Here is a 25,223-nt window from a genome sequence, read left to right on the forward strand (position 1 = left end):
AGATAGATTGATGACTGGCAGGGGAAGGAGGAGTGTGCCATGAATCCCTATCTGTTCCATAGGACTGGGACCAGGACAGCTTGAGACCAGGAGCTTCCAGAGACAGTAGAGTCAGAGAGAAACTCAATTAAATTGATACTGGAAGGAAAAGGCAATAGGGTCGACACTGTCTCTCCTCCCACTAGCTCCAAGCAAACATTGGGTTGGGGTAGATGCCTTCCCCCAACTGGGAAGCAAAAAACCAAAGCTTCCTGCTTTCCCCTTAGTCCTCTCCCACCCTCCCCGAGGAACAAAATGTAAACATAGTGGGGGAGAGAAGGGAGGTGGGATTGCTACATATAAAAAAAACACTTTAAAAAAATAAATAAAAAGCACCAGTGAGGTTTTTTTTTTGTTTTGTTTTTTACACGATTTTTCTTACATTGCCCCGAGCCCCAGAGAATAGTCTGGGGAAATCACCAACAGGAAAGGCTAAGCAGCTGCTTGGCTCTTAGTTTTAATAGGAAGAGGTTGGGGGAACCTGCTATCCTCAAGGTACCACCTCTTTACTAGAGGGGTGTGTGTCCCAAACTGGGGCAAAATTTAAGGGGCCACACTGTACCAATGAATCACTCATTTTCAGCCTTATGGCTCATTTTGCCAAAGGCAGTTATTTTTTTTCAGTAATTATAAACATATCATGACCATCATTACCTAACTGTTTGGGAAACCACTGTGGAATGGTGGGTAGTGGTGGGGGGTGGGGAAGATTAGGTTCTTTCCCAGTGTTGTGAAATAAGATTCCTGTTCAAGTTAGTACAGACACATCCTCAGGTTCCCTCCTTGGGAGGGCTGGGTGCAGGGCTGCCACAGGAAGGGAGTAGGGCTGCCTATTAGCTCCAAGGGTGAGTTAGTGAGACTAGAGTCTGACTAGCCACCTTCCTCCCCACCTTCTATCCCAGCTCCTGGGGCTGCATTTGGCTGTAAGTGGTGAAGCAGATGGCTGGCCCTTTGGTCTGGTAAGGCCAAGCCTGGGGTTGCTGTCTCCAAGTCAGATAGAGCAGCTGTCACCCCAAAGCCTCTTGGCAATCTTTGGGGTTTGACAGCTGCTGAGAAAGGCAACTGTTCCCTCTTGAGCCTAATAACTCCCTCCTATGCCCACAGATCAACAACAGCTGTTATCAGGTACAACTTGCCCTCACTGGGAGCCGGGAAAGGTAGCTCCTGTTCTTCCCACTTCTCCAGACTCAGTCGAATGCTGGACTCTGTAGTCTCTACATCCCCCTGTGGGAGCACCCAAATCGGGGCCTGCTGACAGAGGTCAGTCCTTATTCCACAAGATCTGGACATCTATGCCAAGCCCTGAGGCCCAGGGTGGTCTCTCCTTTTGATGCCTTCCCCCATCGGTGGAATGACTAGGAGACGGAGTCCTGGTCAGCACCAAGCTTGTTTTCTCTGTCCTCACCCTCTTTCTGGGCCTGAGGCTTGTCTTCTTTTCTAGGCCCTATCAGTGCTTCTACTGCTGAACTCTGCCCTACATCCACTTCTGTTCTATTCCCTTCCCCCACTCAGTGACACAGCAATCACTTGGAGCAGGATAAACAACTCCAGGGTCACTGCAATGCTCTGTGTCTGTTCCTATGCTCCCATCCACACCTCTCGGCTGACCATCCATTTCCTTTTGAATTCAATAGCATGGATGATGTTTCCTCTTTCCTTTTGTTCTTTCTGAAATTTGTGAATTTCATGTTTTCTCTTTGTCTCCCCCAAAGCATCACCTCCTACTTGCTCTACCTTGATTTTCCTTCTCCCATTGGCCCAGGCTTATTCTACGTCCTTTATCTGCTATATTCGGAGTATAACTATCACCCCCATACAACCCTCCTTCAACATACCCATTCTGCTACATCCGTCAGTCCTTCCTTGTAGCCTTACAATGACTCCCGAAACTTTGCCACTGAGCCTTCTAGATTGGCCCCCTCATCTCTCCCTGACTCTGTTGCTGTAATGGGGCCTTACCCTGCCTCCTGGCTATATGAGTCTTGGGTTCCTTCTCCTGGGCCTATCACCATCATTCTTTCTGTCTTCTGCCACTATGCCCTAGCCTGCTCAATGTCCTACTGCCTGCTTCCACTAACCCTTGACTTTTCAGCATCTTTCTGCCTCCTGCCACTATGTCCTGGCCTTCTCAGTGTCCCACTGCCTTCTCCCATTAACCTCCAACCTTCTGAACTACTCTGCCTCTTCCTGTTCACCCCTGGGTTTCACTCAACTGAAACACCTCTCTCCATCCTGCCACATGTCTGGTTGCTCTTTCATGGCCTCTCTCTCTGGCTCTTCATTCACGTCGTACCCGCTCACTATGGATGCCCCCCACCCAAGGGCATTCTGATCCTTTCAGAGTCTATTTGTGTCTTCCTCTTGTCTCAGACTTGGGTTAGTACTTCCTATTACAAATGCACTCAATGCCTAATGGGCCTGACTATTCCAACAGAGATCTTTCTAACTGGGACTGGGGAGCTGCTGAAAATCCCATCTGACGGCAGGAAGTTCCTTCCTATTATACACAGCTAGGATCATCGTCACCCAAATCACTAAATTTAGCTGGTGAAAGAGGGAAGAGTGATCAACCCCAGGCATCATCATTCCCAATCCCTAATTCTCTGCCTGAGGAAAAAGACCAAAAATTGTACTGATGCTCTGGGAGAGGGGAGAGGAGGAGAATTCAACTCCTGCCTAAAGAAAGGGAGGAGAACCAGAGCTGATGCAAGACTCTTCACCTTCCATGGTGTCCCGTCTATCATGAGTTATGGTGCTGGCCTCTTTCTTCTTGGCCTGTGCTACCCTGGATGCTCACCTATGGCCAACCCAACATGACTCCAAAACCTGGTCCCTGGAGCTCCAGAGAAGTCCAAACCCTGCTGCAGAGAGACCTATGGGCTTGAGGCTGAGCCCTGCAGCTGGTGCTTCTCGAAGTCTGGGAGGCAAGAGCTGCCAGTGCTATGTATGGGGGATGCCTTCTCCTTATCTCTGGCGGCATCATGGTTCTCTGGTACATTGCCTAAGGAGTAGCTCCAGTCTTTATGCTGGGCTTCTAGGCACTGTCTGGTCCTGGCAGTGCTTCCCATCAGGACTACGTGGTCATAGCCAGTTATCTCTAGGACACCACTTGCCCCGAGACAGGTGTGACCTGTTCAACATGTTGCTTTATGGGATGTAGTAAACAAATCTCTGGGTTCATACTGACTCCTCTTCCTCTTCCCTTTAGGGTCAACGTGTCTCTTCCACAAATGCTGGGTGAGACCTGTGTTCTGCCTGAGGGAAGCAGTGTTGTCAGATGAAGAGGAACTCTGGGCTCCTCCTACTGTCCCCTCAACCCACACCTCCCCTCCATCAAGGCTCACGGTGGGCAGCTCTTGGTCCTGTGGTGGAAGGAGTGGTGGTAAGTCTGTGGAGCAAGTGGTATCATCACCACTCACCTCACACCCGGATTTGGTACCCATTGAGGTCTGGCATGGCTTTGGGTTCAGCAGGCTTCTTTTCACCAGATGGTCTGCAGGGAAGAAAGAAGAGAAGAAACAGGAGGTGAAATGGATGAGTCAGATAGGTCGGAGAGAACTAAAGAACAGTTACTATTGGGAGGAAGCCATGTCAATTTCTTATCATCTCACTCCATTCCTTAAAGGAAGGGCCCTAGAGAGGAATGGACCTGGCATTTTTTGCTCACCCTGATTTATGCCCATTCTCTCTCTCTTCTTTTCCCTCCTCCTTACGCCCACTCAAGTGGCTGTTCTGTGTCCTGTTAATAGAATAGGGCATTTTCTAAAATAATTTGGCTATGTAACCTTTTTAAGGCAGCTAGGTGGTACAACAGATAGAATGCTGGGCCTGGAGTCAGGAAGATTCATCTTCTTGAGTTCAAATCTGGCCTCAGACACTTATAAGCTGTGTGACCCTGGGCACATCACTTAACCCTGTTTGCCTCAGTTTCCTCATCTGTAAAATGAGCTGGAGAAGGAAACAATAAACCACTCCAGTATTTTTTTCAAGAAAATCTCAAGTGGAGTCATGAAGAGTTGGACATGACTGGAAAACGACTAAACAACAACATATAAACTTTTTGAACTTGAAATATAATTATGGAACCCCTAAATGCTGACTTGGGGGCATAAAGGGAAATTGGGAAAGTTTTAGAACAAAAGAGGAACCTGGCTAATTTTTCTAAAGAAAAAAAAGCTGTTCCTTGTAACTATTATGCTGTATTTCGCTCCTTATTGAAGCTATTCCAAATCTTCTCTTCTCTCTTTAAGCCTTCCACACCTCCTCCTCCCTATGCTCCTTCAGAAGAGTGCCTTACATCTTACTTTACTGAAAACAAAACAAAAACTGAGGCCATTCTCCATTAGATCTTTTTCTCTTTCTCTTGATCTCAAAACCGCTTGATATCAGTCTTCACTCTTTCAGTTTTTACCCCAGTATCTGACAAAGAAATGGCCTTTTCTCTTACAAGGACTCACCCCTCTACATGTGCCCTTGATTTCATCCCCTTCCATATACTTCACAAAATTGCAACCTCAATCATTCCCACCTTCTAATTTTCAACTTTTCCCCATCTACTAGTTCCCTCTCTATTGCCTTCAAATATGCCCTGTCTTCCTCCATGCATTAAAAAAACCAAACAAACCTTTCACTATGCCCTACCACCCCCTCAAGTTATTGTCTCTTATCTCTCCTCCCCTTTCTAAACTCCTTGGAAATGTCCACAATCAGCACCTTCACTTTTCTTCTCATTCATTTCTAAACTCTTCTAACCTTGTCTCTTAACAGAATTTGCTCTCTCTTGGTCTTCTTCCTATATATCAGGCTTATCCTTCTCTATTTTGCTGGGTCTTCACTTATGTCACACCTACTAACTGTGTGTACCCCGTACCCGAAGGATTGGTCATCATTTGGATCACCCTGCATAAAAGCTGTCAAATCTTGCGATTTCTCCATTTACAACATGTCTCCCAGAAGTCCCCTTCTCTCCACATCCCAGCCCTTCCCTAGTCTCTTACCTGGACTATATTACAATAGCTTGCTAATTGGTCATCCTGTCTCAAGTCTCTCTGTCCATTTCCATCCATCCTCCACACAAAATGACTAAGTGAGAGGAGAGAGGCACTTGCCGCTCCTCTGCTCAGTAAACTCCGGTGGCTCCCTATTACCTCTAGGGTTAAATAGAAAATCTTTTGACATTTAAAGCTCTCTACCATCTGGGCCCTTCCTGCCTTGCCCATCTTCTTTCATTCCATTTCCCTCCATGAATTCGATGATCTTGTAATACTAGACTACTTGCTGTTCCTCTGTCTCTGAGCTTTTATATTGGATGTTTCCCGTGACTGGAATGCTCTCTTTCCCAACCTCTGATTCTTAGAATTGTTAGGTTTTCTTAGGACTCTGCTCAAGAGCTATTTCTCAGGCCTTTTCGTAGCCCCTACTCCCAAGTATCCCCCTTTCCAAGGCACTAGTGTCTTCCTCTCTAGGCTGCCTTCCTTCTACTCTGTACTTATTTTGTTTCCTGTTTTAATTTATGTATATTGTTGTCCCCATTAGAAAGTAAACTCCTTGAGGGCAGGGATTGCTTTTGCTTTTTATTTATATCCCCACCACTCAGCAGAGTGCCTGGCATATAGCAAGCACTTGATAAATGCTTATTGATTGATTTTGGGTTGGGTACCTCCAACTTCCCCACTCCCAATCCTGCTGGATGTGAGTGGACATGGTTGTTCATACCACTTAAATGATTATAGAGTCACCAATTACAACCCTTCGATAAGATGGAAGACCACTGGACCTTACCATCTGCCTTATTGCTAACTCTCCAAACCTCTAGCTATTACTCTCTGACCCCTTAATGTTCCCTAAGGAACTTGTCATCTACTTAGTAACTGTACCTTGAATATCACTGGCCCTGAAGCTGAATCATCCTTGAAGTCTTGGCTCTTCCAATTACAATGTGAGTTCCTTGAGGGCAGAGACTGTCTTGGTTTTCTATACGTATCCCTAGCATTCAGCGTGGTGCTTGGCAAAAAGGAAGTACTATGTAAATGTTTTCATCTATCTATCCCTTTATTCATTCCTCCCAAAAATTCGCCATAGGAGGACCACCTAAAGTGCTGGGGACCTTATAATACAAAATTTAATATTTTATCACCAACATCACAACTTTCCATACTAAACATTGTATTGGACTACAGGGGTTCCATGGGACAGAGTTTGGGAAATGTTGAAATAGAATGTTAAATCTTAAATCTGGAACGGACCTAAGAGATCATCTAGTTCAAATATTTCATATTCCAGATGAGGAAACTGAGCCCCAGATAGTGGCAAGGCCAGAATTAGAACTCAGGTCTCCTAGTCACTCTTTTTAAAAATAATTCATTTATTTTTAGTTCTCAACATTCACTTCCATAAGATCTTAAGTTCCAAATTTTCTCCCTATCACTCCCCTCCCCCTCCCCCAAGATAGCGTGCAATTTGATATAGGCTTTACATATGCGTTCATATTAAACCTATTTTCATATTAGTCATGTTGTAAAGAATAATTAGAACCAATGTGAGGAACCACAAGAAAGAAGAAACAAAAAAAGAGCAAATCTGCATTCAGACTCCATAGTTCTTTTTCTGGATGTGGATAACATTTTCCATCATGAGTTTTTGGGAGCTGTCTTAGACCCTTGCAGTGCTAAGAAGAGATGAGTCTATCAAAGTTAGCCATCACACAATGTGGCTGTTACCTAGTCACTCTTTCTACTACACAAGGCTGCCTAAAATAATATGCTGGCTGAAAGAAGGGTAGAGAGAGGAGATATATAAAGAGTATATTTCCTCTTAACCTATTTTGAGGTAGCTAGACGTGGCACTGGATAAAGCACTGGACCTGGAATCAGGAAGACCTGAGTTCAAACCTAGCCTCAGACAAGTAACCCTGGACAAGTCCCTTAACTTCGTCTGCTTCAGTTTCCTCATCTATAAAATGAGGATAATAATAGTACTTCCCCAGGTTGTTGTGAAGATCAAATGACATCATATCTGTAAAATGTTTTACAAATCTTAAAGAACTACATAAATGATAGCTATTATTTTTACTCTCTAAAAATTATTCCTAAATTTTGCTTTGACAGTATAGAAATTTCCCCAAACACTTATAAAGTTCACTTTCAGCTAGCTGTCAACTAATCTTTGCCAAGGTATTAAATGATGACTAAGATGTTAATTAACACTATCTTAGGGGACATGGGCCTTATCCCAGGGGCACTGGCATTTTAAATAGTGAGGGGAAGGTTCTTAAAGACAAAAAGCCTTCAAAACAGAGGGGTGAAGGTGAAATGATGAAATGACAGGTACACCAGCAAGAAGCAGATGAAATCACAGAACATTAGAGCAGGAAGGGACCTTTGAGATCATCTGCTCCAAGAATTAATTTACAGATGAGGAAACCAAGGCTCATCTGGGTAAAGTGACTTGCCTGAGGACACAGTATTAAGTAGCAGAGCTGGAAACTGAACTCAATTCTTCTGGGTAGAATGTAATGTTCTTTCAGGCTGGGTCTATCTTGCTTTTGCATTTTTTATCTCCAGTGACTAACATCATCCATGTCATGCCCCCTAACTTGGGGTGAACTCCAAGGCTCTGTTTGTGTCTCTTTTCTCTTCTATCTCTCATTTGGTGCTCTCATCAGTTCCCATGGATCTAATGATCTCTATGCAGAGGAATCTCTGCTCTATACAGCAAGCCCTAGACTCTACCCTTAGCTTCATCTTATATCACCAACTGCCTTTTGGACATTTCAAAATGGAAGCATCTCAAACTCAGCATGTCCAAAACAGAACTCATTATCTTACCCATAAAACTCACCTCTCTTCTGAACTTCTCTATTACTTTCAAAGGTATAATCATCTTTCCAGTCATACAGGTTTGCAATTTTGGTGTCATCCTTACTTTCTCATTCTCTTTCACTCCACATATCCAACCAGTTACCAAATCTTTTCATTTCTGTTTCCATAACATCTCTCAACATGTCTGTCTGTCTATCTGTCTGTCTGTCTGTCTGTCTGTCTCTCTCTCTCTCACACACACACACACACACACACACGTTTATTAAGTGCTTACTATGTGCCTGGCACTCTGTTAAGCACTTTACAAATGTTATTTTCGTCAATTCTTATACTACCTTTGGAAGGCAGGTGCTATTATTATCGTCTTTATTTTACACTTGAGAAACCAGACAGAGGTGAAATGGTTTGCCTAGGGTCATACAACTAATATGTCTCTGACACTGGATTTGAACTCAGGTTTTCCTGACTCCAGGACCAATGCTCTCGTAACATCTCACCTGGACTACTATTATAGACTCTTAATCAGTCTCCCTACTTTTAATCTGCCCCTCTCCACACACCCCCATTCCACTATATCCTCTATTCATCCACCAAAGAGATTTTCCTAAAATTCCAGTCTACGTTACTTCTAAATTCAACAGCTCTCTATTACCTCTAAGATCAAATAAAATTGCCTCTTTGGCATATTTAAAGCTCTTTACAATTTGGACCCATCCTGCCTTTTTTAAAATAAGAATAGCCAGTGCAAAGGTATGGAAATGAGATGAGGATTGCTGTGTGTGAGGAATAGCAAATAGACCAGTTTATCTGGATAATATAGAGTATGTATATATGTGTGTGTATGTGTATTCATACTCATACTCCCCTGTTAGAATGTAAGCTCCCTTAACAGCAACACTGTGAGATGATCAACTATGACTGACTTAGATTTTCTCAGCAACACGATGATTTAAGACAATTCCAAAAGACTCAGGATGGAAAATGCTATCCACATTCAGAGAAAGAACTGATGGAGTCTTTTTTGTAGATCGAAGAAAACTATTTTCACTTTTTTTTTGTGGGGGGGGGTTCGGTGTGTGTTTTTTTTTCCTTTTGTTCTATTTCTTCTTTCACAATATGACTAATTTGGAAATATGTTTTACATAATGGCACATATATAACCTATATCAGATTGCTCGCTGTCTTGGGGAGGAGGGTGGGGGGAGGGGAAAGAGGAAGGGAGAATAATTTAGAACTCAAAATCTTTCAAAAATGGGTGTTGAAAACTGTCTTTACATGGAATTGGGAAAAAAATACTATTAAAAACAAACAAACAAACAAAGAAGAATATAAGTTCCCTGAAGGTAGAGACTGTTTCGATTTTGTCCTTGACTCTCTGGTACCTATTACCTAGTTTTTGCTTAATAAATGCTTGTTGTTTGAGCTAACTCATCTTATAGTCCCCTCCATATTTTTGGTTTGTTTTTAAATTTTATGTGTGTGTGTGCATGTGTGTCTGTCTGTCTGTCTCTCTCTATATATATTTCAATCAGCAAAATTCTACCTTCTTCCTACCCTCCCTCGCCATTGAGTATGAAGGAAAGATGTAACAGGCATAATTTTAAAGGCATCGCTGGTTCCTGGCCCTGGGGAGATGCAACCAGTCTTAGAATTATTTTTTTGTTCTATTAATTGCCAAGTCTTTTCCTCCAAAGCACAGGGGAAACTCAGCCACAACAGGGAGTAGCTAGGGTCTTATTTTCTTTAAGGAGCTATGACAGGCATAAGCAGGGGTCTTAAGAAAAGGGAGATTGCAAGGTCTTGTGAATACCAACAATTTTGAAATTGTTAGTATTCACAAGACCTTGCAATCACTTTTTTTAAGGATGCTGGATTAGGATTCATGAGATAACTGTCCAAATCATGCCTCTGGTACTGACTAGCTATATGACCATAGAATATAATTCCAACCTACACCTGAATATGAATTCCTTCTATAGCACATGTGAGATTCAGTAATCTAGCCTTTGCCTGGAGACCTCTAGTAATTGGGAACCCTCTACCTTTGGAGGTCGCTCACTCTATTGTTGGACAATGCTAATTGTTAGGAAGGTTTTTTCCTTCCCCCTTGACATTAAGTCTAAATTTTTCTCTTTAAAACTTCTACCCACTAATCCTAGTTTGACTTCTAGTCTTTTTCCACATGATGGACCTTTAAACACTTGAAGAGTACACATCCCCCATAAGTCTTCTATTCTCCAGGACAAACATCCCTAAGTTCCTCCAATTAATCCTCATATGGTATGAACCCTCTGGTTGCCCTTTTCTGGATGGTCTGTAGCTTAATAACTGAAATGTGCTTCAGTACTCCAGATGTGGCCTGATCAAGGCAGAGAATGGTGAGACTATCACCTTATTCCTAGAAAATACGCTTTTCTTAATGCAGCCTAAGATAATACACTAACTTCCTCAGCTGCTGTTCTCGACTTACATATATTAAAAAGAAACTGGGAAGCCTTTCAGAGCAAAGAAACCAACCTTTACTAAGAGAAACAAAATTGGGGGTCTGCAGTACTACCAGTATGGTCTGAGACCCTGAGCTACAGAGTTCACAGCTATTTACAGTTCTCTTGATTCAGGTTTGATTTAAGCTGGTCAACCCATGGCACCAATGCATAGGTCACTCTATGGCTCAAGTAGGTCTTTTACTCAAGCATAAGGATATTTCGTTTACAGGTCTTATATTTGCAGGTCTATCTTTTACATCATAGGTCAGATCACCTTTCACCCAGTGTATTTTAATATAAAGATGATTGTAGCTACATTTCTCAGATTAGCTGACGCATTAGCTGGGATTGCATCAGAGTTTCAGTTACACACAGGTTTTAACCCGGGACTATATTCTTACTATAAATCACACAGTTACTTCTTATGATTACAGCTGATAGATGATTAGCAAAATGATACAAAGCTAAGTACTCAAGGAATTAGTTATTGATTTTTTTCCCATTACACATAGGCAGTGAGGACAGAACATTGGGCCGGGAGTCAGGAGACCTGAGATTCAATCTAGTTTCAATCACTCACTAGCTGTGTAATCTTGAGCAAATCTCTTAACCTCTGTTTGCCTCAGTTTCCTTGACTCTAAAATGGGGATAACAATAGTACCGACCTCACAGGGGTTGTTGTGAGGATTAAATACTGCGTGGCACGTAGTAGGCGCCATATAAATGCTAGGTGCTATTATTATTATATTGAGCTTCGAGTCTACTAAAATCCCCCTAATCTTTTTCAGATGAACTATTACCCAGACATGTCTTTCTCAACTTATAATGGTGAAGTTTATTTAATCCTTTAATTTCTCTGAGCCTCAGCTTCTTAAACTATAAAATGGGGAAAATAATGTTTACATTACCTACCTGACAGTAGTTGCAAGGATCAAACCCTGGTGCTCTGATGCAATGTTCTAAGTATTTGCAAATCTTTAAGCACTATACATGATTATTATCGAGGCAGGATAAAAGAATAGAGGGGGGAGGAAAAGCAATTTGAAAAATCCCTTGTCTCTGCTCCACTTTGTTACCAATTACCCATTTCCTTACCGTCTCTCTCCTCGGCTATTGCGGCGGTGTGGACTGGACTGGCTCCTCTGTGGGGAGGATACATCCTTTTTCCTATCCTTGGTAGGAGAGGGTGGGCCGGTCCCTTTGCCGATCTGTAAACATCAGGAGAAAGGAGATGAAGGAAGTTCAGGACTTCACCTTAGGATCTTAGAGCACACAGCCCAAATGAACACCAAAAGGTCAAAGGAATTCAAGGAGGCTTGGGACACAGAAAAGCCCTGAGAATCCCTAATTCATCCTCTACTCAGGGCCCTTCCAGCCATTCCTGATGCTTATACCACAAAGGACCTGGTAAAGTCTGGCTCCAGTCTCAGCACCACCCACCTCTGCTATTGTGAGAGTCTCCACAGCAATCATACTCATTCTAAGGGGTAAGCATGGACTAGACTTCCAGCTTTGAGGGGGGACTTTATACCCAAAGATGACTAACATCATTGTTTGGGCTTGTCTGTCCCTGATCTGCAGCACTTCCCTTCGCCATCCCCAAATTTCCCCCATCATCATGTCAGGCAGGAAAAATAGTTTGCCCACTAAAGACCACACATTCTGAAGTTGCCCAATCCTCTCTCTCCAGTGGAAAAGTATTGGCTAATCCACATGCCTCTGGACTAACGTGACCAGAGACCCTGGTTTGCTTACTATAGTTCCTAGAACTGTAGTGACATGGTATATGTTGAGAGAATAATTATAAAGTACTTCTGCGGGCAATTATAATTAAACTAAACTGGTTTATTAGGAACAGCTTGTACCATTTCAGCTTTTGTAGAAATTGACAGTGGAGGATTAGAATTCAAGACCCTTTTCTGGAAGCTCAAAGGTGGCCAGAAGGAAAGGCACCCTTTAGCTCTGAGGCCCAGGGCACCATGGGGGGACTTTGGGGCTCAGCTTGGAGGTTATAGAGAAAGAAGAGGAAGGGGTCCTCTCCTCATTTCATTTTATCCCAACCTCCCTGGATTGTCCTCATGACCTAATCCTTGGAGGACTGCTCTCTGCTTGTCAAGTCAATGGTCATCTTGATCTACAGTACCTCAAAGAATCACACCCACACACCCACACACACAAATCTCAGAGTTTAAAGGATGTCAACAGCCATTTAGAGGTAGCCAGGAGACACTGTGGATAAAGCACTGGGCCTGGATTCAGGAAGACCCGGGTTCAAATTTGGCTGTAGACACTTAGGAGATGTGTGACTCTGAGCAAGTTACTTAACCTCCTCCTGCCTCAATTTCCTCAACTGTAAAATGGGGATAATAATGGCAGGGTTGTTGTGAAGATAAAATGAGATAATTCTAAAGCATTTAGCACAGTTTCTGGCACTTAATAAATTTTTCCTTCCTTCATTCCTTCCTTCTTCCTCTCCTTTTCTTCTTTTCTTTCCTCCCTTCCTTCTCCATCCTGCCCTCCTTCCCTTCCCTCTTTCCTCTCCTTCCCTCTCTCTCTTCCTCCCTCCCTCCTTTCCTTCTTTCTTCCCTTTCTCCCTTTATTCCTTCTTTCCAAAAATACACCTGACAAGTGGTCATTCAATTCCACTTGAAAGCCCACCAGCAAAAGGTGAACTCACTACTTCTTGAAATTGCCCGTTTCACTTTGGGATAGCCTTAATTAAAGGAACTTTGCATTATAGTAAGCTAAAATCTGCTTCTTTGCAAGCTGTAGCCATTGTTTCTAGTTCTGACCACTAGGGCTGATTCATAATCCCTCTTCCAGCTGGATAGTCTGACTGTAAATGTTTGAAGCAATCAATTAATAAACATTTATTAAGCGCTTACTATGTATCCGGAACTATGCTGAACGCTTTGAAGACCATAAACAATTTCTTGTTCAACCCCTGACCCTCAAGTTTCCTCTTTTCCAGGCTAAACATTCACGGTTCCATCTGATCCTCAGATGTCATGGTTTCCAGTTCTTTTACTATCTTGGTTATCCTCCTTTGGACATGTTATACTTTATTAATGTTCTTCCTGACATATGGTAACCAGACTTTAACATCGTGCCCCAGATATGATATGATTTAGAGTGTAATGGGAGTCATCTTCCTAATTCTAGACCTATTGCTTGACTAAGGGGTATTGCATTTGTCTTATAGCACAGTGTCTGGCACACAGCAAGTGCTAAATAAATGTTTATTCACTGATACCACATTGCTAGCTCACATAGAGTTTGTAAGACTCCCAAACTCCCTAGATCCCCAGGTACTGTGGCCTAGTTATATCTCTGCCATCCTGTATTTCTATGGTTGATTTGGTATAGAACTTCACATTTATCTCTATTAAATTCCATATGAATAGTTTGGGACCCTCTGTGGCTCAACCTATTGACTAACTCTCTCTGTGCAGGCAGGTTTTCAGACTCATACACTATTAGAACTGGAAGGGACTTTTAATATCATGTGGGCCAATTCCTTCATCTGATAAATGAAGAAACCAAGGCCCGGAGATTTTAAAATTTTTAAAATGGCTTCTGCAGGTAATGACATAATTTAGGTATTTTAGTTTCCCAGGCTAATTGTCTTTCCACAATAGCACACTACCTTCTCTTCCTCTCCCAACATCCCTAATCCCCTCTTTTCCATAACTAACCTTTAGCCTCATGTCTCTGGCATGCCTCTCTAGCTCCTTCCGGAAGTCCTCTCGCCCCAGCTTCTCCACGTCCAAGATGGAATGTTTCCACTCAATCTGCTCCACGCTATGGGGGTCATGAGAAACACACTGGCCAAGCTTCACCTTCTTCAGGACATGCCAGCAGCGCTGGTAGGCAGCCTCATAATCCAGGACCAGCTCACTGAGCGTGCGGAAAGTGGGAGGCTTGTACATGAGGTCCTCACGGCGGCTCATGCCTAGTGCTCCATAGCGACCCCCAAAGTTCACCCCCAGCACGATGTGTCGGAAGTAATTCCCTGAGAAGTGGGTTTTGAAGCTGATGGGGAAGCGCTCCAGTGTGGGCATGCTGTTGGTGAGGTAACTGGTCACGCCAATCTTGCTTAGGAAAATAACCAAAGAGAAGCCAACTGGGGTAGATTTCCCAAGATGCTACTGCTACTTAATGGAACCTCTTCAGATACGGCTCTCAGTAACTGATGACAGTTAAGTCCCAGATCCTTCTGGGGTAACAACGCCTCTGTTTTTGCTGCCTTGTCTCTGAGGTAAGGCATTGGTGGCAGTAAAGGTGGAGGGATCCTAGCCCTGCTGATCTAGGGTATGGGCCTACTAAAATGGTCTGGAGCTCAGCTCTTACTCTTCCTTTTTCATCTAGAGTGTTTCTTTGCAAGTAGTAGGATGGAGGGGGCAACTAGGTGGCACAGTAGATAGAGTGCTGGGCTTGGAGTCAGGAAGACTCATCTTCCTGAGTTCAAATCTGAAGTTGGACACTTAGCTGTGTAACCCTGGGCAAGTCACTTAACTTCATTTGCCTCAGTTTCCTCATCTATAAAATGAGCTGGAGAAGGAAATGGCAAATCACTTCAGTATCTCTGCCAAGAAAACCCCAAATGGGGGCACAAAGAGTCAGATACAATTGAAAACAAATGAACAACAAGAAGTAAGATGGAATTGGAAATTTCCATCTAATACAAAGTGTCCCACAAACTCCTCAGGAATGCCTAAATGCCCTGTAAGGTAGTCTAATGACTACATATAATAGTAGCACTGTTGCTTTGATCAGATTCAAATCCCAAAGTGGAAGCTTATCCCATAAATGAGGGTCAAGCCCTTTGTCCTTGGCACCAACCTTTACACTTTCTGGGGAAGTGAACCTGATACCTGGTGGCAGCTGTCAGTCCTGGGCCTAACGTTTTCAGAGTTACTTCATTTCTCACTATTCTCAATATGCAGAGGTAGCATGACTCAGAGAAGAGGATTCTGGAGTTGGGGTCAGGAAGACCTGGGTTCAAATCCTGCCTCTGGTGCTAGCTAGTCCTATAACTCTGGCCTTAATCTGCATACACTTGATATGCAGCTCAAGTGACTCCTGAAGACGGTTGGTAGAAGGAGTCCCCATAACGATGAAATCATGGAGTTTTCTCATTGTCATACAAAGCCTTCAGTCAGGGGCAGCCCATCTGATACAGTTCCCTAGGATATAGTTTTTAGACATTTTTGGGAAAAGGCTTCATGGTGAATGAGCACATGTTTACATCCCTGGGGTGGAGAGTGACAATTTCTAACCCTATTTTATAAATTAAAATAAGCAGAGAGACAGCATAGCATAGAACAGTAGGGTTAACATGCGACGCAGGGGTGCCTGTGGCCCACAACATTTCTGAGGACAGTCCAAACCAGATTAAAGTGTAGATCCTATCTAATTTTAACATGTTGATGTATTAATAAAAAATAAATATATAAATATGTATGGTTTTCTAAGTCAATATGTGGCCTGCAAAGATCCTTGCATTTATTTAGAGATCCCCCCTTTCTATTTGTTTGATACCACTGGTATGGTGGATAGAATAGTGCACTTGGAGTCAGGAAGACTGCCTCAAACACTTGTTATGTATGCAATGAATCACTTAATGTCTCTGGGCCTCAGTTATCTCATCTGTAAAATGGGAGGTGAGAGATTTAAACTTGACAACTTCTAAGTCTTTTTCTACTTTAAATCTATGATCCCATAAGAGCTAGAGAGGAAGAAAATATGACTGGCCCGAAAAGGAGATAAAACTAAAACTCATAAACTCTTGATTTCCTGCTTTTTTCCCTTCAATTCTTTGAATCACCCAGAGTCTGTGATTCCCACCTCTGACCAAGACAAATTCTTCCCAGATCCTGCTCCTACAAGGATAAACTGGGTTTTTTTGCGTTTATTTGTTTGTTTGTTTTGTATCCAGAGAGTGTTACAAGAGCATGGTTCACCTTCTGGCCCTGAGGATGACTTATCTTCTCTTTAATCTTTTTCTCTGTTACAGGGAGTATTATTCTTCTATCTTCCAACCCTCTTCTAAATGGTGAATAATTAGAGTGAAGATGAATTTCTGGGTCAAGTGATGTACTACATACACACACACACAAACACACACACCCCACTCACAAGCATGCACACATGTACACTCATGCTCATATGCACAATACATACACACATGCACACTCATGCACATACAGACATGCACTCACCCCCCCTTTGGGCTGTGGCTGGTACAGTTCATTCACCCCTGTACATCCATACAGTTCATTCCTGTTTATTCATCTTACAGTTGCTTTTTCCTAAAGGCCCCTTGTAGTTTATAATTCAATGGTAAAGTGCCAAGGGTTAGCCTATGATGTAAGAGATGCAGGTTTCACTCAGTAGTAGTCTACAGACCCAGAGATCATTTTACTGTTGGGCCAAAAATACATGGGACAAGAGGCTGAACAGAAGCACAGAATTTTTGGAAATGAAAAACTCTTTTTTTTTTTTGGTTTGTTTTGTGTTGTTTTTTTTTTAGGCAATTGGGGTTAAGTGACTTGCCCAGGATCACACAGCTAGAAAGTGTCAAGTGTTTGGTCAGAGGCCATATTTGAACTCAGGTCTTCCTGACTTCAGGGCCGGCGCTCTATCCACTGTGCCACCTAGCTGCCCTGGAAATGAAAAACTCTTTAGAGATCTGGCACAAGCCCCTTATTTTACAGATAAGGAAACAGATCCAGAGAGGAAAGAAACTTGCCTAAAGTCCCATAGATTGGGGGTGGGGGGCAGAGCCAAGACTAGTACCTGGCATTTCTGATTTATAATTGTGCTCTTTTCAGCATGCCAAAAGTAGGCTTGGGTAGAAGAAAAGGCAGAGTGGTGATAGAAGAGAAGGGCATGGAGTGAGCAGAAAGGATACATTCCCAGGATCACAGCTTCCAGGCATTTGATTGGCAGAGCCTCTTTGGTCATCTCCTTAGCAAGGTCCATCAGCCTGTGTGGAAAGAGGGAGGGTCAGGCCAGGGAAGAAAGCTTCATCAATTGTCTTTGGACCCAGAGGAGGCCACCCCTGAGGGGGCAGGCAGAATGGAGGGAGGCTGAAATGGGCAAGAAATGGAAAGGAGGGCAAGCAACAAGCAAGACAAATTAAAACAGACAGCTATCACTTTCTTGGCGGATTCTGCTGTGCCTTGGCGTGTCTCATTTACGTGTCCTCTCTCTCCCTTGTGAAAGTGGAGAAAGGGCTGCTCTTTGGAGATGGATGGGGAATGAGAGAAAACAAGAAAAGGGGGAAGCTTTCAGCGTGATGATAAAGAAGGGGAGAAATTGTTCCTTCTGTATTACACATCCGCTATAATACAAAGTCATTTCTCCCTGCCCTCCCACCCAGGTCTCCCAAACCCTGGACTCCTGGTCTAAGAGACCTCCTGAGGAAGGAAAAGGGCAATGGCAGGTAGGCCAGTGAGCAGTGTGCTTCTTTATATCCCTTTACTCCCCCTCATGCATCTGATGGTCATTAGCAGAGGGTGAAAGCCCCCACCTTAGATGGGTAGTCATTTGGGGAGGCTAGGGGAAGAGAGGAAAAACCTATTATGCTTTCCCCAAGGCCTCAGAGTTGACTTCTCCTCTTTTAATAACTGTTCCCCAAAGGGACCAAACCAGCTGGTTTACCCTAGGGAGAGAAGGGGTGGAGGCAGGAACATGTAAGCCCTAGGGATCCAATGATGGTTTGTCCAAGAAGCCCGTAACTGGGAGCAATCACTAGTCTGTAACCGACTCAATGCTCTATTGTCCTTCAATAATAACTGTAGACAGTCTAAACTCAGTTAACTCTAAGCCCTGTTGTTTCTAGGCTCTTGTGTTTGGAAATCCATGGGGCTTTATTCGATTTTACTTCCAAAGACACTTGGATCCCTTCCTCCAGTTGATCAGACCTATCTCATCATACCAGGCCCCTGGGAACTCAGACTCAGACTGTTCCCTTCACAAGAGAAGGGAACAGGGCATTCTTCAGCTCTTATCAGTTAATTCACTGAGAAATGGCAAATGAGTCTACTCATAATAGGTACCAATCTTGAAATCTTCTCCAGGGTGTCCTCACTGGGTACCAGCTCCCATTAGGTATTGGTAGTCTTGGAGGTGAGGAGGGAGGGGAGAGGAGGAAAAGACAGGCAGGCATAGACTCTGTCAAATAGATTCTAATTCCTTCTGGAGCAGGAGTCCTTACCCCCTTTTTTGGGATATGGACCCTTTTCGACAGTCTAGTGAAGCCCTTCTCAAAACAATGTTTTCAAAAGCTAAAATAAAGCAAAAGAGGATTTTTGCAAAAGGATTACAAAGACAATTATATTAAAATTTAATCATCAAAATGTTAAAAAAAAGTTCACAGATTATAGATTAAGAATCCCTATTTTAGAACTTCTGCTAAAGTAACACAGTCTTCCCTAGGGCAGAGGAGGACTGTTCCTTGCCCCTCCATTTAAGGTCTGGATAGTGATTCTAGGAGGAAGACTAGAGGAGGTACCTTCTTCATTGAATGACTTAAAAAAAAAGATCTGTGTATAGATGTGTGTGTGTATGCACTCCTAAAGCATGTGTTGATTTCCACTGCCTAACAATAAAATATAATCTTCTTATCCTGGTATTACAGGGTCTTCATAATCTTCCTCCAATCTACCTTTCCAGCTACATTACATGCTTCTCCCTTTTATCTACTCTAAATTCTAGCCATAATGGATTTCTCATTCCTTACTTATCTAATTCTTCCCTCTCCCACCTCTGCCCCACCTACCTGGAATGGATTCTGGACACCATTCCACTCCTTCAAGGTCCTACTCAGGTGCTGTCTCCTCCATGAAATCTCACTTGAACCTCTCAGTTAGAAGTCACATATCCTTCTTCCAACTTTTCAGGCCACTCTCTATCTCTTACTTGCTTAACTATTTTTATCTTGTAAATTATAAACCCTTTGAGGGTAGAGACTGTGTAATTTTTTCATCTTTATATCTTCATCACCTGATAAATTTAATTAGCTCCCATCCTCCTGTGCCCCATCTTCCAAACTACCAAAACAAGAAGGTAAGATGGCTTCACTCTAGGCTTCACATTACCCTTCTGTGGATCCATTTTCTCTTCAAGGCTGCCCTTGACTTTCATTTAACCTAATTCCATTTGTATGAAGACCCTGCCCCCACCATGGATGACCTTCCATTCTTCCAGGAATGTCCTGATACATCTCTACTGAAAAGCATAGCTGCCGAGGAATGAAGGAGGCATGTTGAGTTCCTGTCTTGTTCAGTTGGGAACAGTTCTAATTAGAACAGTGGAAGGAGGCACTTACCCAGTTAGAGGTCTGCTCTTCTTAATTTCAAAGAACTGTGTCCCTGTATGATTGTACCTGGAGGTAAAAGGTTAAGGGCCATTTGGCTTCCCCTAGAAGGAAAGAGAAATCAAGGATGGGAATGCCAGCTTGCCATTTAGACACATCAGCTCTTCTGCCATAGGCATAACTCATTTTTTAAACCTCTTTTTCAAATCAATGTTATTGCCTTTGCTATTGTAAAGGGCTCAACAATCTACTACTCTATGGCTCTGCTCAAGAGTGCCTGTGATGCTCAATGGTAGTCCGTGAAATCAAAGCTCCTTTCTCTGACCACCACTCCCTACTCTCTCACAATCATCCACACCAACAACCCCCCTCCATTGTCCCTCTCCTACTGTTTCCTATCCTTCCATTTTGCTATTTGGAGCCTGCATTTTATCGTTAAACTCCTTTTCCTATTAGGTCTGCGCTTTATTCCTCAAAGTTACTTTGTGTATATTTGATACACAAAGTTTCTATAACATAATGTGTATATGTTGTTTCTCTTCAATAGAATGTAAGCTCATTGAAGGTACGAATTGTTTTGCTTTGTCATTATATCCAGGGGTGTGCTGGGAGACAGCTCAAACCAGCAGAGCTGATTGTTAAATGTTGTGTTAGCATTTACACCTCAGAAATCTACCAATGCTACGGATCAGGGCTTGATAAACTGTTTTGTTTTTTGTTTGGACTAGAGAAAGTGATGGAAAAATGTTAATAATGCAGATTCAACTTAAAAATGTATCATGCAAGCATACAGCTCTTTGGATCCCCAGAGCCTAGCACAATGATTGGAAAACAGTAGGAGCTTAATAAATTCTTCTTAAATTGAACTGAATTAGGAATTCCCCTGTATGGTCAGTTTTCTCCCTAACACTGGGGAATCTGGAGTTACAAGGTATCTCAAGAGACATCCAAAATTCCAATTCTCCCATTGGTGGGGGAAGGGAAGAAGCATTTATAGGGCCTACTGTGTGCCAGGCACTGTGCTAAGTGCTAAGACAAATAAGACAGGCAAACAGAGTTTAGGGGACTTGCCCAGGGTCCCACAGCTAGTAAATGTCTAAGGCTGGTTTGAACTCAGGACTTCTGATTCCAACACTTTATCCACTGGACCCACAAGGTGAAGGGGAAGGGAACAAACACTTACTAAGCACCTGCCAGACGTGATACTAAATGCTTGACAATTATTATCTCATTTAATGCACAACAAAATGGGATGAAAACAAACTGCTTTCCAATGTCCTCCTTGACCAGGGCTCAGCTTCCATCTCAGGGCAATGCAATAGGTAGTGGGGCCTTCCTCTGGATAGGCTTGGGTGGTCCCAGGGAAAGAACATGAGAAATACTACTCAGTGTGGCAAAGGATACTGCAGCTCCCTGATATAACGCTGTATGGCTTCCAGGCGCTCAGGGATAGATGTGGACGGCTGGAATGTAGGCACACTTGGTATGGGAGTCTGGGGAAACAAAAGAAATAGAATCCTGGTCATAAGGAGAGAGGAAACTTAGTTCTTGAACCTTCCAGTCAAGCCAGGCTTGATTTCAGGAGAAGGTACAAAATGAATGAAATTGATCTCTTCCATCCCACCACTCAATCTCCTCTTTCAGTGTGTCCTTATTTTCCTTCCTTCCTTCTTTCCTTTCTCTTTCTTTTTCTTTCTTTCTTTCTTTCTTTCTTTCTTTCTTTCTTTCTTTCTTTCTTTCTTTCTTTCTCTCTCTCTCTCTCTTCTCTTCTTTCTCTCTTCTCTTCTCTTCTCTTCTCTCTTTCTTTCTTTCTTTCTTTCTTTCTTTCTTTCTTTCTTTTCTTTCTTTTCTTTCTTACTTTTTTCTCAGTCCATGTTGATTGGCCAACCATAGATCCCAGGCCAAGGCTCACTTGGTCATTGTTTGAGCCCAGATTGGCTCAGAGTGAATGCAAATACCAATTGTTTCTGTTTTGGCCAGAAACTCTAAGGGACTTTCCCTCCCACATTGATTTTTTTTTTTACTATGTAAAGACATTCTCTGCCTCATTTCTTACCTAGCCTTAATCACTGAATGGGCATCGATTCAGTCAAACTGAAACCTGTTAAAGACCTTGGCTTAAAAAAGCCCAAGGTCTCCCACTGCACCCAGAGCCATCTCCAGTTGTCCTGATCTATATCTTGCCATGGGACCCAAATGGCTCTGGAGGAAAATCGAGGCTGGTGACTTTGCACAGCTCTGCCTCACTTAAATCCAATTCACTTGCATGTCTTGGCATCACTTCCCTGATGTCCTGGTCCCCTTTGAGAATGAAGAACAAACAACAACCTTTCCTTTGGTGCTGTCTCCTGATCCCGCTTGCCCCCTCCTCTCCTCTCCTACCAGGTAGGTACTCTCCCCCCCTCTCCTCTCCCATAGCATCACCATCCAGACTTACCTACCATGGGCAGAGCCTCTTTTCCCAGACCTCAGCTATCAACAACTGAGACTCATGTGGAACAAAACACTGACCTGGTTTGAATATTTGAATTTCAGTTTTGTTTTGATTAAATAGTTTTAGAAATGAACATGCTTGGGTACAACTCAAACTGGTTCACTGGGATTAAAAAAACCCCTTTTATTGGATTCATGCTATTTTGTAGAAATTTAATATCTGAATTCAGAAACACAAGAGAAACAACACAGCAGAGAGAATTAGAGAGATGGTCTTGGAGTTATAAACACTTAACATCAAATCCCACCCCTGACCCAGACTAGCTATGGCACCATAGGCCAGTCACTTAGCCTCAGTGCCTTAGGCAACTCTGAAGCTGTGGCTGCCTTTGCATTGTTAGGTGGAGTTTTTTTCCTTAACTGGGTTCATCTTCCTCCTTTCTCACCCTCTGGGGACCAAAACAGTGAAATTTGTTCTGTGTTTGAGTTTAGCTACATTAAAACATATTTGCTCTCTGTAGCATGCTATCTGGGACCTGCCCTGTGCCAGATGACAGTCTGCTCATCTGTCTGATGAACAAATTCATGCTCTTGTGTGAGTGTGTATGAATTAATATGTTATCCCCTCCCAGGTAACATGGGTAAATTATATCAGTGGTTTTCTGGAAGTATGATACATCAATCTAAAACAATAACTAATGATGAGAATATTTGATATCCTAGTACACTGAGAGATGGTGAAAAGGGAGGGAGATGTATTTTGGTCAGAGAGGTCTTCCTGTGGCCTCAAAAGACGAATATATAGATTATCCCTGCTTTTCACATTGTCTTTTGACAAGACTTCTTATTATACCACTGATGTGGTTCATGGCATCCATAAGGCACAGAGACCACCACCAGGAAAATGAATCACCTGGCTCTATCAATGACTGCATCTATTTCTCTCCAGTGTCTTGGTTCCATCACTAAGGGTTATGGGGAATAGGGAAAGAACCTTTGTCAGAAGGGGCATCCTAGGCTACTCTAGCCCTGGAATCTCTCCTAGGAAGGATCTTGAGAATAGGCAGACGCTGGATTTAAGACAGGAAGAATAGTATAGGAGTCCTTTTGATGGGTGGAAGAATCTCACTGGAAGCTCGGGACTGACTCAGTGTGAGTCACAGGAAAATACTGTGTAGCAGACACAATAGGCGAGGTTAAAGTTGGGTCAGTTTGGCCACCAAATTTCCTTGGATTCTATCCTTTTCACATTTCATGCTGAAGTCTCTCGGGGGGGGGCAGGAAATGAAAGTCTTAGCCTTCCTACTAGAGGCTATTTTCAGTCAATGCCTTCTCTCTGAGATTCCCCTCCTTCCCCTCCAAATCCTTAAGACCCACAATTTGTCTGGGAAAAAAAATAAATCAGAAGATGGGAAGGTCTCACATAACCCAAGTATTATAGCTAACCCAAAAAGACAAGTATGACACAGGATATAGGCTAGCTAGACAGACCCCTTCCCATTTAAAGAATCCAAATTCCAACTATAGCTTACACTGGGAACAAAGTCCATCCCACTTTGGGTTTCCCTGCACTAATATAAGGGTCATTCCCTACCATCCCACATATCCCTGGCTCCTCTATTGCCAGATGATGCCACAGCAGTCTTGGGCATCTCCTCTATCATGCAGTCTTTGCCCAGATCCAAGACTGTGGACCAGCAAATTCCCTGGATTTTCAACCCCAGATCTAGTGGCTACCCAGAAGAAGAGCTAGTGACTGTGGAGTGATGCAGTCCAACATATCTAGAATAAAGGGAAGTGTAAGAAGAAACCTGAAGTAGAGAGAGACAGAGAAGGACCTAGACCACCCCATAGTGGTGAGGTTTTATTATTCTCTTCCTCAAAACCTTTAAATAACTGGGGTTGCCTGGAGAGAGGCTGGACTTTAGCAGAGAAAGGGAAGTAAGCTATGACAGTCACAGAGGTTAGTAGATTAATGCTCTCCCTTCAACCTCTGATAGATACACATGGAAAAGCTTTGAAATGTAGGAGGGCAGGGGCTCCATAGCTATTGTTGCAATACTGGCCTTCTGTCCTGTTCCCTCCCTGTGGCAGCAGCTCCTGCCTGGGTTGTCCCTAGCAACAGATTTGGCTCCCCTAACAGATGACATCTCTGCTGGGGAGAAGCAGCTTCTGCTTTCTTTTTCCCTTTCTCTACTGACATGGCTGCTGTCATAAGTCAACAGAACTGAAGGTCTGAGGCCTTCCTTTCCCCATGCCAAGTGATCTAAGGACCACTGTAGATCTACCTTTTGTCACTCCAAATGAATACAACCTACACAGATTGGTGGAGTGCAAGGTGATAGCTACTACCACCACCACCACCATTCCCATCAACACCTTATGTTTATGTTGCGTTTTACAGCTGTCAAAATGCTTTCATACGCATCATTTCATTTAATTCTTAAAACACATCTGTGAGTCAGGCCAGGCAAAAGGATTTGGTGCTGGAATAGATCTTAGATGTTGCCTGGTCTAATCCTCTAATTTTATAGATAATGAGACCAGAGTTTAGGCTTGGGTTCTAGTTTTTTCTCCTTTGTGAAACTTATTTCCTTGTCTTGAAAATGAAAGATTAGAAGAGGGGATGATTGGACTAGAATCAGGGGTGGGGAACCTTCAGCCTTGAGGCCACATGTGGCTTTCTAGGTCCTTGTGTGTGGCCTTTTGACTGAGTCCAAGTTTTACAGAACAAATCTTTTTATTAAAGGGATTTGTTCTGTGAAGTTTGGATTCAGTCAAAGGGCTGCACTTGAGGACCTAGAGGGCCACATGTGGCCTTGAGGCCTCAGGTTCTCCAGCCCTGGACTAGATCATCACTAGAGTCCCTTCCAGTTCTATGAATGGAACTCTACATAAGATTGTAGGTTGATTCCTCAAGTATTCCTAAGGGGAAACAAGAACGATTCACAAACCTTTCTGTAAAGGCAGGCAGGTAGCCAGGCTCAAGAGCACACAATACACACACAATACACACAGACACACACACACACACATATCACATAGTAAAGAGGTCCAGAAGTCTGTCTGTGAATGATGCTGAAACAGGAAAGATTCCCACCAGTACTGTCTCACCGACTCAGG

At 43.1% G+C, this 25,223-nt stretch overlaps 1 protein-coding gene across 1 annotated transcript in view; it reads right to left on the minus strand.

Moving 5' to 3' along the window:
• VASH1 (vasohibin 1) overlaps positions 1-25,223 on the minus strand; it is a 45,544-nt gene that overhangs the window by 14,306 nt on the left and 6,015 nt on the right. Inside the window, 6 exon segments of the mRNA XM_078151457.1 lie at positions 3,459-3,532; positions 11,441-11,553; positions 14,041-14,422; positions 17,259-17,333; positions 19,680-19,736; positions 21,072-21,160. Coding sequence (XP_078007583.1) covers positions 3,460-3,532; positions 11,441-11,553; positions 14,041-14,422; positions 17,259-17,333; positions 19,680-19,736; positions 21,072-21,160 — 789 coding nt within the window. The 3' untranslated portion in view covers position 3,459.

Source organism: Phascolarctos cinereus, unplaced genomic scaffold (genome assembly GCF_003287225.1).
Source record: "Phascolarctos cinereus isolate Bilbo 61053 unplaced genomic scaffold, phaCin_HiC Scaffold_3;HRSCAF=262, whole genome shotgun sequence".
NCBI classification, from domain to species: domain Eukaryota; kingdom Metazoa; phylum Chordata; class Mammalia; order Diprotodontia; family Phascolarctidae; genus Phascolarctos; species Phascolarctos cinereus.